This window comes from Microtus ochrogaster, chromosome 18, assembly GCF_000317375.1.
Source record: "Microtus ochrogaster isolate Prairie Vole_2 chromosome 18, MicOch1.0, whole genome shotgun sequence".
In the NCBI taxonomy this organism is placed as follows: Eukaryota; Metazoa; Chordata; class Mammalia; order Rodentia; family Cricetidae; genus Microtus; species Microtus ochrogaster.
Window position 1 is genome coordinate 32,226,569 of NC_022020.1, and position 518 is coordinate 32,227,086.

A 518-nucleotide genomic window follows, 5' to 3' on the forward strand; every position below is an offset into this window, starting at 1 on the left:
TGCTAAACTGGGCCTTATCTAAGACAGCCAAAAGCTGTCAAATAAACTGCATCTTCAAAGAATGGCGTATTTAAAGACATTAGTCTGTCCTCAACTTTGCATTCGACAACAGCATTTTGTTAGAAATCTGGAGGACAAATGAGCAGACACTGTAAGCCTGCCCAGCCTGTCCTAAACAACTGCTCTCTTCAAACTTCTCCAAGTTGACTTAGAAGAACCATCCACTGCTGTCACTTTAGAGACATTCCTAACATGACCAGTTTAAGGACTACAACCCCAGTGAGACAAGCTCATTCAGTCATTTCTGTTGTTTCCGAGGTTTTCCCCCTGAGTTTTTTTAGATTATGTTTAAGGGTCTCATCTAGTACAGCAAAATGTACTCACCAGAACAGAGAAGAAAGGACAAGGTGATGTACATAACTTGAACTCCTGAGAAGTCCAACATTTTTTGAAGATACGTAACAAACCTTGGAATGTCGGCAAATACGATACCTTTGACAGCAAATAAAAAAAAAAAA

At 39.6% G+C, this 518-nt stretch overlaps 1 protein-coding gene across 1 annotated transcript in view; it reads right to left on the reverse strand.

The window, feature by feature from the left end:
* LOC101989281 (trypsin inhibitor ClTI-1-like) overlaps positions 1 to 445 on the reverse strand; it is a 2,521-nt gene extending 2,076 nt beyond the window's left edge. Inside the window, exon 1 of the mRNA XM_005356378.1 lies at positions 385 to 445. Coding sequence (XP_005356435.1) covers positions 385 to 445 — 61 coding nt within the window. The remainder of the gene's footprint in view (positions 1 to 384) is intronic.
* Between the last annotated feature and the right edge of the window lie 73 nt (positions 446 to 518).